The 13,463-nt window shown below is 35.5% G+C and overlaps 2 protein-coding genes across 3 annotated transcripts; one reads left to right on the top strand and one right to left on the bottom strand.

Annotated features, from left to right (window-relative positions):
• The first annotated feature begins 5,737 nt into the window (after nt 1–5,737).
• LOC121761248 (U-box domain-containing protein 5-like) lies at nt 5,738–10,157 on the top strand. Of its 2 annotated transcripts, none has more exons than XM_042156882.1 (6): nt 5,738–6,323; nt 7,042–7,124; nt 7,496–7,659; nt 7,764–7,871; nt 8,013–9,118; nt 9,260–10,157. In XM_042156882.1, exons 4-6 carry the CDS (start codon nt 7,845–7,847, stop codon nt 10,005–10,007), a joined length of 1,881 nt encoding a protein of 626 aa, XP_042012816.1. In that variant the 5' UTR covers nt 5,738–6,323; nt 7,042–7,124; nt 7,496–7,659; nt 7,764–7,844; the 3' UTR covers nt 10,008–10,157. The 2 variants fall into 2 exon arrangements, with proteins under 2 accessions (XP_042012816.1, XP_042012815.1); XM_042156881.1 differs by having other exon boundaries at nt 7,474–7,659.
• On the bottom strand, nt 10,112–13,338 carry LOC121761249 (tubby-like F-box protein 5). Its single transcript, XM_042156883.1, has 5 exons — nt 12,899–13,338; nt 11,907–12,273; nt 11,729–11,816; nt 11,115–11,244; nt 10,112–11,030 (listed from the first exon to the last, which is right to left on the bottom strand). The coding sequence occupies exons 2-5, from the start codon at nt 12,246–12,248 to the stop codon at nt 10,355–10,357; spliced, it is 1,236 nt and encodes a 411-aa protein (XP_042012817.1). The 5' UTR covers nt 12,249–12,273; nt 12,899–13,338; the 3' UTR covers nt 10,112–10,354.
• Nucleotides 13,339–13,463: the final 125 nt, after the last annotated feature.

The following is a 13,463-nucleotide window of genomic DNA, read 5'->3' as shown; positions in this document are numbered from 1 at the left end:
CACCTTTATTGGGAGGAAGGATTACCTAGTTTCAAGCCCTAATTTAATCATAAAGTTGGATAATACTAATACATTATCATAAATTTAAAATTGTTCAATATTTCCATTTGTTTCTTCTCTTTTTCATGGTAGCTTAGATGAATTGTAAATGTAATTGAAAAAGTTAGTTATATAAATAAAATTAGTTTTACTGAAATAATAGAGTATTGTTAAAAAAATGCAAAGATAGAGTCAAGAGGGCTCGAACTTGGCACGTCATGCAATATGTCTAAACTTCTTGCCGCTAGGACAAAGGCTCTGGACACGGTGCGATGCTATAACAATTTCAAAACAATGAGAAATCTCAAAACAATGCTAGTAACATCTGTTAATGCAACTTGAAATTTGTGGAATAGCTTGTAAGATTCAATTAGTCCCATCCAATTAACTTGCAATTTGAGTAGGGCTAACGACCTAAAATCTTATGGATTGATCTTAATGCTACTGTTATCCATTATTTCGAATTATTTGGCACTTCACCGATGATTTTGATCACATAAATAACCACAAATTAAATTTAATCATCATATTTTGATATGTACTATATGTTTAGATTTTTTTGTTAGCATAATATAATAAAATAGTAGATAAAATAATTAAAAAATTCAATATAAGAAATATTATGAATTCTAAATATGTATTGAAATTTATCAAATGTAATATGATTCATTTTAATTTTATAAATCTTAATTTAGGTTTTTTAACATGTCAAGATCATTTTTTGATATTTGAACTAGTAATGTATATTTAATTGTGTTTGAATTAAATATTTCTTAAAATTTTACCAATTAAATATTATTTTACAATCAATATGAGTAAAATTTTTTATTATGCAGTGAAGAGATCTTACATGGCAACTTGGTCAATAAATCCAACCATTTAGGATTCGGATTGAAGTAAGACGATAAAATTTTAACTTTGATTATTTTATACCCAATTAGCCTAATGTGATATGTGATTAAACATTACAAAAGTAACTATCTGTTCTTAAATGTCAAGAATTAAGGAGAAACAAAAGTTTTATTGGGTAAGTCGAGTCGTATATTCATTGTCAAATTTCAGATATTCAGTTCAACTGGGCTTATTTATTTTGCTTTTTATGGGCTTGGATCCAATTAGGTCTAATACTAATGGACGATATATAGTCTTATGTCAATTTATATTTTTTTTCCTCACCGTTACATTATACATTTATTAATTTCGTATTAAAATTCATGCATTTCTTAAGTTCTTAATTTTAGGGGATGAACAAGATATAAAAAATTGTATTTTGTACTTTACTATCATTAGTTAATATTCTATTTTCCAGAATATACGATTCCTGCGCCACCTTTTTCTTTCATAATAATGCGTCTAGACTCCAAAGTAAGAATGAAAACAAAAATAAATTATTAGGCCAAAAAAGAAATGAAATTAAGTGGCTGGCCTGTTACAATCAATCAAAATCATACATCACTTATTAAACTTGAAGTATTTTGCATTCCTAATTAGTTACTTATATTTCTTTTACATAATTGCATTCCTATATTTTAAACAAATACCTTCTACTCACGAGATAACCGTCACTGTTCACTTATTAAGGATTAATTAGCATTATGCTAAATTACTAATCCTTAAAATTGAAATGGAATATACAAGATTTAAGAGTGTTGGGTCCCTGTGGTGCACACCCGAACTCCACATTAGGGAATATACAAGATTTAAGAGTGTTGGGTCCCTGTGGTGCACACCCGAACTCCACATTAGTATGATATTGTCCGCTTTGGGCAAAGCCCTCACGGTTTTGCTCTTGGGGTACTCCCCAAAAAGCCTCATACTAATGGAGTTGGGGTAGCCCATTTATATGCTTGCAACTCTTGTTCATTCTCCGATGTGGGATATGGTTTGCTTCATCACAATCCTCCCCTCAAACCAAGACTATCAGACCAAGACCACATGTCTGTGCCCCCATGTTACAGGTCACCAAGTCACCACAAGTCTTGGTCGAGCTCACGCAGAGACATCGGAGAACTTGCAAGCGTAACCCACCGAACCTCGAGCCACACAGGCTCAGCCCCTGAATCAGGGCTCTGATACCACTGTTGGGTCCCTGTGATGCACACCCGAACTCCACATTAGTATGATATTGTCCGCTTTGGGCAAAGCCCTCACGGTTTTGCTCTTGGGGTACTCTCCAAAAGGCCTCATACTAATGGAGTTGGGGTAGCCCATTTATATGCTTGTAACTCTTATTCATTCTCCGATATGGGATATGATTTGCTTCACCACCAAGAGTTTATTTTATTTTGAGGTTTGGTGTTCGAAAAAGAGGCAAGAAGATTTTGTGGTAACGCGTGGGTCCAAAAACTTTTCTGTGTGTGATATATACGAATAAATCAAACCGTGTTCTATAATTTTGAATTTGTCGTAGGCGTTGACTGCCCTATTTTTCAGTGAGCTACTAATACTATACTACTATTGTTTATTGATGAATTAATTGTATTTGTCCACTGACATTAAATGAGGAAGTTTGGACCATAAACATATTTTTGTTTTGGGCTGCACGACTTTTATATGTTGTGTGAGAAATAGACATTAAACACCAGCTCATTTGGATTGATAGATTAGAGTTAGTATTTTCTATTTGTTACTAATAGTGTTACATTTGAGAATTAATATATTATTTTCCCTCTATTCATTATAAATGACTAATGAGTCCTATTTTTTTATATCCCACTATAAATGAGTGACTCTCTCTCTCTCTCTCTCTCATAAAAAGCTATACTTTTAATTTTTTTTGTTTCTCTATTTTATTATCTTTCACTTAATTAACAAAATATAATTTTTCTTAAATCAATGGAATGTCTCACCTATAGCAAAACGAAGGAAGTACAGAGTATCAATTAAAACATTAGTTATATCATAGTCTTAATTTTGCCTCTTTTTAGACTACATATTATTTTTCAACTAAAAAACTACTTTATTTTCCAAATTTAGGAGGCGCCTTTTTTATCGTATCTATTTCCACTTGCGTAGATTGCTTTACCTACAGAGACGGCAATTGTCCGGAAATAATTTTGTTCTTAAAAAATATATCACGTGGTTTTACATAATCCAAAATCAAGAATAATTGTTCATAATATCCAAGGATTAATACTGTGACCTGGTATAAAATATTCCTTTTTAGTTGGGGGTTCCCATTAACCATATCAAAAGAGGGGAATACTGGTATGTATAAGTTGGCCCAACGATAGAGAAACATAATACTTGAGGTCAATGTCTAGGGTTCCAACTCCTTCTTCAATCTTTATATTTATATTTATTTATAAAAAGAATACTAAATTCAAAACTGATATAATAAAATATCGATCATGTAAAAAGTGTCAGTTCTAATTGATGGAATAGGATAATGAGATATTGATGATGAATTCACAAAATTATTATAATAACTAGATTAAATGACTAAAAAGTTACTCTATTTGTCCCTTGATGATGAATTCACAAAATTATTATAATAACTAGATTAAATGACTAAAAAGTTACTCTATTTGTCCCATTGAAGATAACTTACCTTTTTTTTAATTCTAACTAAGATGGCTCATTTAAAAATGAAAATACTTTTATCTCTACTTTATTCCATATCTTTTACTCTATTCTCTTTATACTTAACATACAATATAAAATTTCCAGTCCTACAATTTTAAAAAATAACCAATTATGTTATACATGATGAAATTATTTTGTAATTATTCCATGATGACATTTTTTGGCATTCTACGTGTCTGAATTTATTTACATGATGCATACATATATAAATATAAAAGATGTGATTGACTAAGCGTATAAAACGATATTGTTTAAGTAGTCGAACATTTATCCACATCATTTTTTCGTTCGGCACATCATACATAATTTTACTCAAATATGAAATTATGTGACAATTAAGAAAAATATCAAAATTATAATTTAATAGGCTATTTTTGGAAGTTTGCAAGATTAATCAAAATTTAATCAAATTTGATGCTTTCTAACAATTTGCCAGTAACTTAAACATTAATTATTATTCTATTCATCCATAAAAGGTAAGTAGCTTTAAGAACGTTTAGTACGGATTTCAAAATTATAGTTGAATGTATCATGAAGAAAAAATGGATCCACATTCGTTACATTATTAGTAGTTGATAATAGGGATGAGTTGATAGAATATGTAAATAAGTTTATACTATATTGATTTGTGTTATGACTAATAACATAGAAGAAAGTTGTGTTTATATTTTAGTTGAAGGAGGTATATTTACTCAGAAGCATGTGAATAAGACAACATATTTTAGCTTGAGTTTTCTCCTAATTAAGATGATTGGCAGATTTAGACTTCCAATTACCTAATTCGATGGTGCATAGTGTGTCAAGGCGCATTGTTATGACATTGTATCTTTATTTTCTTCCTATCTTGAACTCTAACAATTAAATTTAAATTCCAATTGCGTATCTCAAGTTGCAATTGTATAATAGGAGGAAGAAAAGTCATTCAACCAAATAAAGAAGACGATGTAATAATATTCAGAGCTTTTAACTACAAGTAGTAGTAGTAGTAAAGCGGAAGAATAATCAATACTAGTACAACATTTGGGGCAATAATTTTAAAACAATATAATCACACTATCATAACTTATTTGTTTTAATATCTTATTAGCGCTAATTGTTTTAAGTGCAAAAAAAATGTTATAATTTCAAGCTAAAATCTCACTATAGTACTACTCTGTACTATTTTTAATCAAAAAATTAATCACTGTTCAAAGTAGCATTATCATTATTTTGCAAAGAACCAATAGATTAAGGTTGGGGTTAATGAGTTTTGATGAACCAATCACACAACCTCCACTTAAGTTTTGTTTTTTTTCCTTTTTCCCAAAATTTCATAATTTTCAACTAACTAAACTAAATTAAGAATTAGGCCAATAATACAGCACTCCTTGTGGCTTGTGTATTATTGACAGAGACAGATGTCTTAATTAGGAATACCATTATTATTTTATCATCTCCATGACCTTTGTGCTTTTCTATTATACAAAAATAATAATTTCAGCCTTTTTTTATGAATTATTGAAACTTGAAGATAATCACACACCATTAAGCATAAAAGATTAGTGTATTACTTCCTTCGTTTTTTAAAAATATGGGTTTTGGAAAAATATGAACTTTGAAGACAACGTAAATTAGTAAAATGTAAAAAAAAGTAATTAAAATATTAGTACTACTAGAGAATGAATCCATTTTAGAGCATTCATAATGGGACGGATGTCCCGGCGGACATCCCGACGGACTTCCCAAAAACACTTCCTGCCACGTCATAAGGACATCAACTGCACTGTCACGTCATAAGGACATCAACTGCACTGTCACGTCATAAGGACATCCCACTACATAATGACGGACATCCCCAAGGACATCCCGACGGACATCCACAAAAAACAATAAAAAATCGGGACGTCCGTCGTGTTAACGCAATGGCAGACGTCCCGACAGACGTCCCGGAAAGTCGCGGAACTTCGGTGTCCGCAGCGAATGTCCGGTCCGACGTCCGCCATTGTGGATGCTCTTATATACTCCTTATAAAAAAAAATTCGCCAAAAAATAGACTAATCAAAATGGCAAAGGATAATTATTAGTATTTGGGGAGAGATTATTAAACCAAGATTCTTGCTTTTTAGAAGAAAAGTTGATGGTTGACTGCTTCTACAACTTCAACCACCATTGCTAGCTAGCTACTGTCATCATTCTACAAATTATCATCTCGTCACCCCCAAATTCATATAAACCTTTAAAACTCTACCAAGTTGAATAAAGAGACAATCTGTCTTCGTGGTTTCTTCTTTTCAGTTTTGACCACAATTAACTGAATGGTGCTTTAATTCCAAAAGCCCTCTCTCTCTCTCTCTCTGCATTCATTGATAGAAAGCAAGGTGACCCACATCATCATGTTCGGTTCTGGCTTTTGGATTGGTTCTGATTTGAAGGGTCATATTGAATTGGCATGAGAATTTGTTTGGTGGGTGCTTTAATTGTGGTGCAAGCACCTCAGCCAAAAGGGTTTAGGTGTTCCTTTTCAATTTGAGATAAAGTTGGCATCTTTTTACCATTTATTTAGGAACACTCGTCTAGTTTTAGTTTCCACTGTTTTTGCTCTTCTGGGACGATTTCGGATAGGGATAAAATTGGCTCTGGTTTTGATCATCAAAGATATTTGGCAAAACTGTGTTGCAAAGAGATTCCTTTTTTTGTGTGTGGCATGAACGTCAAAGGGGGTAAGGTTTCCAACCCTTTTATCTTTATCATTTGATATTTGGGTTTCATTCTTTTCGAATTTGGTACTATGTGACTGCTCTGTTTTCTGTTTCCTTGCTGTTTTAATGGAATTTTTAGTTTGTAGATGGCAGCTTCAGTGCCATTTAATTTATATCAGATGAATTTTCATGGATTGGGGGGAAAGAACAATGATCTTCAATGTGTTAGGTTGGAAGAAAATGTTTTTTTAATGTAGTAATGGTTTTTTGTAATTATAGTTTATCTACACGTTTATGTGAGTCTTGTGGCTGTATAAGTTCAAAATAGTTTGTTCTGCAATTAGTTATTAATGTAGGATGTTGAAATTTTGAAACAAACATGTTTCAAGTGGAACGAGGAGAAAGCACGTTTGAGTATATTGATTCTTAGGATAAAGACTGCATTTCTTGATTGTTAGCTGTAATATGGGGAAGTTTGAAGAGTTCTTGATGCATAAAAATGCATTATTTGGCATGCTTGTGTCTTAAACCTTACTAAATATGTATATTTACACTCGGGTCATTGATTCTGCTTTGTAGAAATTTTGTATTCTGGTTCATAAATGGAATTTTGATGTTATGACGTATCTAAATGTCTATGCAATCATATTAGTACCATATGTTGAGAGGTTAATTGGTTGGTAGACATAACTTGGATCAACAAACTAATATAGCTATGTCCTTTTTTTGGCATTTGAAGGTTTCTAATCTGGGAAACCTGTTTCTTCTATGGGAAATCATGCCGAAATTGTTGAAGGACTGCTGCCAACTCAGACCTTCAAGGTATAAACTACTACCCTCTTATACCTTTTTATTTTTCTACAGAGCGTGTTTTATAAATATTTTGGTTAGAACTTCGGAATATCTTGGTGTTTTTCAAATTTTAATTTGTATTCAACTGTCTCTTTCTTTATTTTGGTATTGAAAGGAATCTTCGATGTTTCAACAAGAACTTTTCTGTGATCCAATGAGGTGTTGCATTCCGAGTTTTGTCACTATATCGATCAAATTCCAAATGGTCCATTTGCCAAGTGTTTCTACATCAAAATCATCTATGTTATTATCTGCAATCATATATGAGTTTGTTCAAATTTTGTTTTCTTAAGGACTCTAGATATAAATATGATTGTAGGTGCACGCTCAAATGTGTTCAGAACTATTTAAGGTGGTCGTTCGAGTTTCAAAGAACTTTCCAGAAATAGAAGCAGCCCGACCTCGATGCTCTTCAGGAATAGAGGCTCTTTGCTTGTTAAACAATGGTATTGCAAAAGCCAAGTCTCTGCTGCAGTACTGTAGTGAGTCGAGTGTACTTTATCTGGTATGTGTCTCACCGTGCTTCAGTCCGAGTTATATGAACTTCTTGTTTTTCTGTATCTGATTGCTATGTTGTTCTAAAGTTCGATATTCATTAAAATCTTACAGGCACTTACTGGTGATGCAATATTGTCCAGATGCAAAAAGTCGAGAAATTTATTGGAGCAAAGTCTCTGCCAAGTTCAATCTATGGTCCCGGTGGCGCTGGCTGCCAAGGTGAGGGACCTATGCTTTAAAAAGCCTCTTTCGTTTTCCTTCGTTCAATACTGATATGACACAAATACATTTTTCGTTATCGTAATTTTACATTAGCAGTGCTGATGAAAGTCATTTGTTCTCTCCATTATTTACCATCAGATTTCTGGAATTATTGCTGATCTAAGTAGTGCTGCATTCTATCTGGATCCGTCCGAAGAGGAGGCTGGAAGGGTTCTTCGGGAATTGCTTCACCGATATGGCTCAACAGTTGATTCGACAGAGGAAGCTGCACTTGCTGCTATTCACACTGTTTCATCCCGTCTTCGTATTTCATCAAAAAAGGCTCTACTGACCGAGAAAAGATCTCTCAAAAAGTTGCTCGACAAGTTTGGAGAAACTGAACCAAGCAAGAGGAAGATATTGATATTCTTCCTGAATCTTCTGAATAAATACGGAAAGGTTATAGCAGAAACGCAAAAGGACAATCATTCATCAGAGCGTGGCAACCATTTCCCAGCTCCAAACCCGTATCTTTTAACATATGACGTGGAGCTCCGTGCAGATTATCGATCTAATGAAGCTCAGATCAACATCTTGAGCAGGCCAGTGCCACCTGAGGAATTCGTATGCCCTTTATCATCGAGGCTTATGTATGATCCGGTTGTCATTGCATCGGGGCAAACTTATGAAAGGACGTGGATCCAAAAGTGGTTCGACGAAGGTCAGAATACTTGCCCCAAGACTCATGTGAAGCTGCCTAATATGTCTTTCACATCAAATACTGGTATGAAGGATCTAATCATCAAGTGGTCTGCCATGCATAGTGTGTCCGTTCCCGACCCGAAAATGCAGGAGAGACATCTTAGGTCTTGGGATTCCATCAACTCCATCAACTCCATTGCTAGCCTGACCAATTCCATGAATGATCTGAATCTTCCACTAGATTACAGCAATGTGTCGATTGGATCTAGTCACAGTTCAGATTACTCGAGCACCAAGATCAGTAACGAAACGAGACCTACTACACATGAAATTGACTGGGTGTTTCTATCAAAACTCAGTACACTTCCTTGGGATTCTCAGTGCAACGCAGTCGAGGATGTCAAGAAGCGACTGATGCACAATGATCAATCTTGGTCGAGTATCCCGTCAAGAAAGTTTGTCCGAACAATCATCGGATTTTTGAAGGATGCCCACGACCGCCATGACATGGAAGCGCAGATAACGGGATGTCTGCTATTGTACGAGGTGGTGCAGAAGCAGGGGTAATTATATCTCTTCTGTTTCTTCAACTTTTATTAGATGGCTTTAAAGCCTGACCTTTTTCCTTATCATTTCACTATTAAAAGTACTAATTAGTTGAGATGGTTACTTCTGCTAATCTAATGTTGTTTTGTGGCATACAGAAACAGTGTTTCGTATTTGAAGGAAGACGAGTACGGTCTGTTAGCATCGCTTCTTGACACAGAAGTCTCCAAGCAAGCTCTCTCCATATTGAGTGAGCTTTCCAACCAACAATGTGGTCAGAAAATCGCTGCATCGGGTGCTCTCGTTGGCATCTTTAACATACTCGATAGCCAGATTCTGGAACTGCTGGAACCAGCCTTAAAGATACTGAGAAACCTTTCCTCAAACGACCATGTCGGTTCCTTCATAATCCCTTCAAAACTGATTCCTAAACTAATCCCATTTTTCGAAGACGACAGCCTGGCGAGTCACTGCATAGCCATTCTGAAGAACTTATGCGACAGCGAAGAGGCTAGACTTGCTGTTGCTAACACAGATGGTTGTATTGCTGCAATCGCCAAACTACTCGAGAGAGAGAATCGGGAGGACCAAGAGCACGCGGTTTCAATACTACTCAACATGTGCTCTCAGCGAGCCGAGTTCAGTGAGTTGGTGATGGAGGAGGGCGTCATCCCCGACCTCGTTAGCATCTCTGTCAACGGGAGCAAGAGAGCAGCTGCGATGGCGATGGAAATGCTGCGGATTCTGAAAGAGGATACGGCTGGAGAAAACTCTGGAGCAGATGCTGCTAGTGTAATAGAGTCTACCCCACAGAGGTATGACAGAAACACTCCTAAAGCATCAGGATTTTTGGGCAAATTTTTCTCTAAATCAAATGGGAAGAAGAAAAAAGAAGTAATGAGGTAGTGCTTGGGAATATGGTTTGTTCATTATATGTAGCTGTTTGAGAATATATTGATATACAGTTAGCCAGTTAGGTGTATATAATTATTTTCAAATTGGATTCAAGATTTATAGTTCACGTATATACACATTGATGCCAACATTCATAACAAATTTTATAATCCCAAATGAATATCCATTGATTCAGGAACAAGTGTTTCTTTCCATCTGAGCTTCTAAACTAGTAAGTTACTAATACTACCTGCACAGTAAAAGGTTATCCACTCAAAAGCAGCATCGTGCATCTCCGGTCATGGCGCCCTCTGCAAGCTAGATGATGATCTTGACGTATGTAATACATTCACGGCTCATCATTCACAGGCCGGTTTGGTGTCGAAGCTGCTCAAGCAGATTGCGAAAGCTTGAAATGCAGAGAGAGGGTAGCGATAATCCATGGTGAAAATGTCTTTCCCAATCTTTCCAAACTGCAGAATCACCTTGTCCTGTTCTTCAGCAGGAATATTCAGCGAAGGGTCGACAGCAGCCACAAGCTGGAAGTTTTTAACAGACGCTACTGTTACACGGCCTTTGAAATTCAGACACCAGCATTGTAAATGCTCATGCCACCTTGGGGCCTTGTTTTTCAGAACGAGCGCATCCCCACAATGTGGCGTTGGGACAGGCAAAGTTGTGAGGTTCGGGGAGCTGAAAGATATAACTGGCTCCTTCTCTTTCAAAGCCCTTAGGGTTGAAGACTTGTTGTCATCACTATACTGAGGATATGATGTCGGGGTTGGGGCAACGCCCCCCTCCTGAATAGAAGAGACTGGGATCGAGAGCATTGTGGAGTGCATCCTTCTAGGACCTCTCGTGCGGAGAACATTGAGTTCATAGGAAATGGTGGCTACACTGTAGTTATAAGCAGGTAGTTTTGGAGAAACTTGCTTAGTACTAAATCTTCGACTGTGTCGACTCTTGTGCTGAATTGCAGCATCAGTTGGAGACTGGCTGTCATATATGGTAAACTTGGTACCCAGGAAATTGGATCTGATCACAGAAATGCAATCTAGTAAGATTAAACGATTGTTTTAGATTCTGACGAAAATGGTGTATGAGATATGGCCTGCGTACCTAAGTTTTCCAACATAAGTGTTGCTGGCTCGAGAAAAATCATCAGCAACCAGAGAAACTAAGAAATCCGTGCTTGTCGCCCTTCTCATCTTTCTGGCTGTCAGCAATAATTTATCACTCTCGTCTTCAGCTGCGAATATAGATATATGAATCAGCTCTTTACACGATGGTCTACAAAAATGCCAAGTAGATTATCGAAAAGAAAAGCTCTTTACAGTTTACACAGAAAGTTCAAAACAAGCAGATATTCCCTATTTGCATCCTCATGCTGATAAAAAAATGTCAATTCTGGCCAGAAGATTAAAGATACAGCAATGAAACAAGAGATTGCTTCGTGGATGAGACAATTCATTCGTATATATAGATGTTAGACACATATTTCACAGGAGATTGCTTTAAGAACTAATTACAAACGCAAGCCAATAATGTTAATTTGCAGACTGAGTATGTAAAATGCATCGATGTACAAATATGTAGTTTGTTCAAAATCTATAATCACCACCCATAAATCGTGCTGCATAAACAATTAAGCCTTCGAAGATATAAGTAGGTAGGATTGGGAAATCATAAAAGCATTGCAGAATCATATTATCGAAGTGAATAAAACAACTTACAAGGGGTCAGACCAAAACACAGGCGATATGTAGAAGTTGCCCTATCCCTCTTAATAAAGCATTGGACTGGAGCATCTCGAGGACCCGGCTTGAAGCAATAGACAAACCACAAAAGTTTAGGTAGATAAAAATTATCCTCATAACCAGGTCTACTACTAAGACAGAATGCATAAGATACCTGCTTTAATGAAATGGGGAATGTCAATCTCCCACATTCCTCAGGTGTTTTAACAATTTCCTTTGAAACTTCCCTCCACGATCTACAGACTGATGCACAAGAAACAACAACCGCCCTAGCAGGCCAAGCAGTCTCACTCTCCTCAACCCTCCTGATGATATCCAAGAGCAACTCTGGAGGTAAATTTGCCCACTGCCCTTGCTCCTCTACTGGCTCCGAAAGAGTTACGTCAGGGGCTACAAAAGACCTATTATGGCTGCGCCAGTGCTTCACCTCGACCCCTCGCCTTGACATGCTACCAAACCCATCTCTCATCTCCCTTAAAATGCTCTTGAACGACATCGTGAGCGATTTCCACAAACGTTATCTTCAAGTATGTATCACAAGTTAGGCAATCAGAAAACAATAAGTAACTTCTCCGATTCAAGAAATCTCCTGAGAAACTATACTTTCTTAGCACAAACAGAATCACAATTCAGTTCCATACTTACAGATCTGAGACAATTATTGCAAGCTCAAATCCTTATTGAAAAGAGAGATGCACAAACGCAAGAAATCATATTTGATCTACCTTAAGAATCAGCGAACCCTAGAGCTTACGAAAATTCCAATTAAAGAAAGAACGAATGATATTTACTTAAACTAATATTTTGCATTCATTAAGCTACAAGATAGAAAATTTAAACATTTAATATCCGAATTCTTCAGATTCACGAATGCCCACGCAAAAAATTATTCAAATTCAAACCCCAATCTTGAAGTTTCTATAGAAAACTAAGAAATCATGAACTAAAATCACAGTGCAAAAAGATTCGAAATTTCTGGAAATTCAGAAGATAAACTGAAGCATTCACACAAATAAGCTAAAAATAAAATCGAAGAGAGAAAAATTGTTAAGAACACATAAATCGGAAGAAATCAGATTCAGATCCATAGAAATGCAAACACATAAACCTAATCATCTTCCCTAATTTCTCAGATTTAACCTATACCTAGCCGAAATCACCGCCGTCTTCGCTGCCTTGACAAGAAGTAAGATCAAACTGTGATCACGAGCTCAGAAAATAACAGCTGTTTTCATAAATCTGTGGCCCTCTCTCTCTAGAAATGTTATACTACCACTAATACATACTATGTGCTATGTTTTACAGTTATGTATTGCTATTTAAACAAGTTTTGAATTGAACTGGTAAATCTATGAATTTTTCAATTTCTGAGAATAGGACAAAGGTGTTTAACTGAATTGAAATGGAAGAATACTTTTTGTCGATAATTCACGATGGATGGAATGGATGGATTGGATATTCAAATGGGAAAGGCTTTCAAGGAAAAAAATTGAAAATTTGTTATTCAAATGGGAAAGAGTTTGAAGAAACAATTAAATAAGTATCACTTAAAAATGATGGCAATCTTAAAAGAGAGCAATTCGAAAGTGCATTCAATTGTGAAAGTAATAAAAATTCGATTTATATTTCATAATAAACACAAAAAAACTTACGGATGGGGATAGATAATAGCAATTTAAATAAGAAAGTTTAGTCAAATTCATACTTTTTG

This window comes from Salvia splendens, chromosome 13, assembly GCF_004379255.2.
Source record: "Salvia splendens isolate huo1 chromosome 13, SspV2, whole genome shotgun sequence".
Classification (NCBI taxonomy): domain Eukaryota; kingdom Viridiplantae; phylum Streptophyta; class Magnoliopsida; order Lamiales; family Lamiaceae; genus Salvia; species Salvia splendens.
Note: the sequence above shows the minus strand (reverse complement) of the source record. Positions and strands in the feature narration are given on the sequence as shown.

Excerpts from the sequence above, each read along its gene's own strand:
- LOC121761248 (XM_042156881.1), top strand. The coding sequence starts at position 7,071 with ATGGGAAATCATGCCGAAATTGTTGAAGGACTGCTGCCAACTCAGACC. Across the intron at positions 7,125-7,473 it reads TGCCAACTCAGACCTTCAAG|GTGCACGCTCAAATGTGTTC; the intron begins GTATAAACTACT and ends ATATGATTGTAG. Across the intron at positions 9,119-9,259 it reads GAGGTGGTGCAGAAGCAGGG|AAACAGTGTTTCGTATTTGA; the intron begins GTAATTATATCT and ends TGTGGCATACAG.
- LOC121761249 (XM_042156883.1), bottom strand. The coding sequence starts at position 12,248 with ATGTCGTTCAAGAGCATTTTAAGGGAGATGAGAGATGGGTTTGGTAGC. Across the intron at positions 11,817-11,906 it reads TCCCCATTTCATTAAAGCAG|CCGGGTCCTCGAGATGCTCC; the intron begins GTATCTTATGCA and ends TATTGCTTCAAG. Across the intron at positions 11,031-11,114 it reads ACTTATGTTGGAAAACTTAG|ATCCAATTTCCTGGGTACCA; the intron begins GTACGCAGGCCA and ends TTCTGTGATCAG.